Source organism: Mytilus galloprovincialis, chromosome 12, assembly GCF_965363235.1.
Source record: "Mytilus galloprovincialis chromosome 12, xbMytGall1.hap1.1, whole genome shotgun sequence".
NCBI classification, from domain to species: Eukaryota; Metazoa; Mollusca; class Bivalvia; order Mytilida; family Mytilidae; genus Mytilus; species Mytilus galloprovincialis.
Window position 1 is genome coordinate 71563012 of NC_134849.1, and position 3892 is coordinate 71566903.

Consider the following 3892-nt stretch of genomic DNA (forward strand, 5'->3'; position numbering starts at 1 on the left):
GTGATGATGCTTTAAACCAGAGACCAAGTGATATTGAACTATTGCGTTTTTCTACTAATTTTCCTTCAAACCAAATGTATGAATTAGTTTCATATCTTAATATGTATGAAAAATGGAATGATATCACACAAAATTACCCAGAAAATATTGAAGTAGCTAAGTTTTTGGTTCTATCAAAATGGAGAGAGATGGAAGATGGTTGCAATTTAAAAGCCTTGGCAGAAGCACTGACAAATATGGATATATCAACACATGTCTTGTGCCAAGTAAGTTTTTAAAACTACTGTGTCAAGATTCTAATCCTTAGAAAATGCGTTATATGATATATGTATTGACATTGTTGTAATACCATTTACCATACAAAATACACGGGAGAAACAGTTATAGAAATTGTGCAAAACTGTAATTTGTAAATAAAAACTATAAAGAAGACAACAATTGGCTCATTGTTTCTTAAAAGTTTCACCAAATGTTTAAGTTATTACATGTATTAATGAAATTTCATGATTAGTGATTATTTTTGTAGGTTAGAAGAGTCAGGATAGCAAAAACAGGTACTAGTATTATAACAATAGGAACACAAATCAGTGACAAAAACATTAAAAATAACGATACATCAACATTCAAACAAACGATACCAACAACATTAAACAAAGGAAACAGTAGTATACAGAATTCATAAATTGATTTAGAGAAAACGAATCTGGGTTATAAACTAAAACTGAGAGAAACACATAAACTATAAGAGGGAAACCACGGACCAACAGAAACACTGACCTGCAACAAAAGCAAACGCCTACAAAGGGGCGAAAGATACCAGAGGGACGTTTAAAGTCATGCATAGATCGAAAATACACTGATAACCCTTTGGCTAAAAAAAGAAAAAGACGAACAGACAAATAAAAGTACACACCACACAACATAAAAACTAAAGTCTAAGCAACTCGAACCCACCAAAAACTGGGGTGATCTCAGTTGCTCTGGAAGGGTAAGCAGATCCTGCTCCACATGGTGCATCCGTCGTGTTGCTAATGTTATTACAAACACGGTAAATAGTCTAATTCGGAAGGTCACATTCGTGAAAAGGGAACGGATTGTAGTTACGACATAAGGAACATATTCGATATAATCTGTGAAAAGGATATTCCATAACGGTCAACCAACTCGTGATGGCGTCCGTAAAATTTACGAAGAACCGGGCTATTTGATAACAACTGATATATTCCCGACTTGGTAAAGAACATTTAAAAAAAGAAAGTGGGTTGACCTCATTGTATGGCTATGCAAACCGGCCTCCAACTTATATGGCGATGTTAAAAGTATCGCTAGAATGACAACATCGTGTGATCAGAATACAGTACAAACAAACGCAAAAATGACAAATAAGACATATGTGAAATATACCAAAAATACAGAATTTTCACCACAATCGATAAGACATAACACAATATCTAAGAGTTCTCTCAGATTTGTAGTGTCTTTTTGTTGATGGGATGTACAAGTACCTGGCCACGTCCTCTCTGTGTTTTTGTAAGATGTATTTCTTCCTGATGATCGAGTTTAGTCTTTTAACTGATTTTATAATGCGTTCCGACTTTGTACTGTTACACCACTGTCTCGGGTTAGGAGAGGGCTAGGATCCCGCTAACATATTTAAACCCGCTACATTTTGTATGTTTGTGTCTGTCCGGTAATTCAATGGTTGTCGTTTGTTGCTGTGTTGCATGCTAGTATTTGTTTCGTGCATTTTTTGTACATAGATTAGGCCGTTAGTTTTCTCGTTTGGATTATTTTACATTTGTCATTTCTATAACTGACAATGCGGTATGTGCATTGCACATTGTTGAAGGCAGTACGGTGACCTACATGTATAGTTGTTAATTTCTACGTCATGTGATCTCTTGGGAAGAGTTGACTAATTGGCAATCACACCACATCATCTTATTTTTATTTACAAAAGAAACATCATAACTAAATGCATGAATGCTGGATGGATAAATACTGCGACACGTCGTATAGCAATGCAATTTACAATCTAAACAAACGCTAAGCAAAAATCAACACATCGATAGAGTTTGAAACAGTGCTTTTAAAGCTTAGAGATATTTGTTATACCTTGCAGTCATTTCAGGCTAAAACATATAGGTTGCGAAAAATTTTGAAATTAGTGATTATAAAAAACAAATTGGCAAATTTCTCTAGGTTTCCTGGTGTGGGATTGTGGTTCCTTAGGGCAAATAGTATTTTACAAAGTTTCAGGCTAGGCTTTATTTCAAAATAATTTTCAAATTGTTTTTACAATACTGACATTTCAGAAATTCCTTTGGAATACCTAGATTTTATTCCAACAGAAGAGATCTTAGATGCATTAGCACCACAAATTGGTCTGGTATTCTTTCAACTTGGCGCTGAAGTTGGCTTGTCAATTGGAACCCTTGAAAATATTAAGAGCAATAATCCTAGAGATCTAGCAGCTCAGAATAGAGAGGTATTATTCGCATGGAGAGAAGACAGAACAGTAAAACCTACAATACGGGTACTGGTACAGGCTTTAGTAAACATTGGGAGAGGAGCATATTGTTTACAAGAAGTTCTAAAGAACGTAGATCTTAATACTCTTAGACATTCTGGGGAAATGGGTGCAATTCCTAAGAAACCACAGAGTCAGAAACAAAAGACGTCAACAGTTTGTGCAATAGCTTGAAAGCAACTACTGCAAAATTTAATTAGAACAACTATCCAATCTGGACGAAATATGCACTATAATATAACTGAGAAGAGAATTTGCAATTGTAATGAGGCCTCCTTGTTTCTAAAGTGTATAATGATCCATGACATTTTGGTTTCAAGATTAAAAGAAATATCTTATTTCTCATCATCAAAAATGTTGCATTTTTGTGCATTGAAGTTTTCCCAGTTGTTACCTGCTATCAGTTTGATCACCATTTCAGATATTTTTGGATATTAGTAAATTACATATTTTTTGAAAAATTTATATAAAGTTAAATCAGATGCTTGGTAATGGATAAACATTGATACTGTACAGCAGAGATGAACAAAGTATATATAGCTATTTTAACTGTACCATTTAGTAGACTAATAATTAGTTGAAATATGTTTTTTTTGTATATCGAAAATGTCTTTTTTAATCAAAGTTCAACATTGCTTGTAATAAACATTTCAACCCATCCTTACAGATAATTATTTGTCTATGTTTTATATAGACTGAAACAATTCTTTTTAAACATTTTCTGTCCTTAAATTTCGATAAGTACAATATGGTTTTGCGAGTGAAAAAGACCTATGCTTTCTGAAAACACTATAATAGAGGGACGAAAGATACCAAAGGGACAGTCAAACTCATAAATCTAAAACAAACTGACAACGCCATGACTAAAAATGAAAAAGACAAACAGAAAAACAATAGTACACATGACACAACATAGAAAACTAAAGAATAAACAACACGAACCCCACCAAAAACAAGGGGTAATATCAGGTGCTCCGGAAGGGTAAGCAGATCCTGCTCCACATGTGGTACCCGTCGTGTTGCTTATGTAATTACAAATCCGGTAAATAGTCTAATTCGGTAGGTCATATTTATGAAAGGGAACGGATTGTAGTTACGACGTAAGGAACATATCCGATATCATTTGTGAAACGGTTATTCCATAACGGTCAACCAACTCGTGATGGCGTCCGTAAAATTTACGAAGGGATGATTTCAACTTCACCATTTGGAACTCTTGGTTTAATAGCTTCCTTGTGAGCAGCAACCCTCTATCAAGAAAATCATGATAGGAAATGCAAGCACGGGAATATCGTATTAATTGGGAGATATATACCCCGTATGCAGGTGCTGCAATGGAAAGTTCACAATTGGAAAGCTGAA

At 34.5% G+C, this 3892-nt stretch overlaps 1 protein-coding gene across 1 annotated transcript; it reads left to right on the top strand.

Moving 5' to 3' along the window:
• Positions 1-13: 13 nt before the first annotated feature.
• LOC143053588 (uncharacterized) lies at positions 14-2909 on the top strand. Its single transcript, XM_076226384.1, has 3 exons — positions 14-266; positions 527-554; positions 2316-2909. Exons 1-3 carry the CDS (start codon positions 75-77, stop codon positions 2702-2704), a joined length of 609 nt encoding a protein of 202 aa, XP_076082499.1. The 5' UTR covers positions 14-74; the 3' UTR covers positions 2705-2909.
• The last annotated feature ends 983 nt before the right edge of the window (positions 2910-3892 follow it).

Excerpts from the sequence above, each read along its gene's own strand:
- LOC143053588 (XM_076226384.1), top strand. The coding sequence starts at position 75 with ATGTATGAATTAGTTTCATATCTTAATATGTATGAAAAATGGAATGAT. Across the intron at positions 267-526 it reads CAACACATGTCTTGTGCCAA|GTTAGAAGAGTCAGGATAGC; the intron begins GTAAGTTTTTAA and ends TTATTTTTGTAG. Across the intron at positions 555-2,315 it reads AGTCAGGATAGCAAAAACAG|AAATTCCTTTGGAATACCTA; the intron begins GTACTAGTATTA and ends CTGACATTTCAG.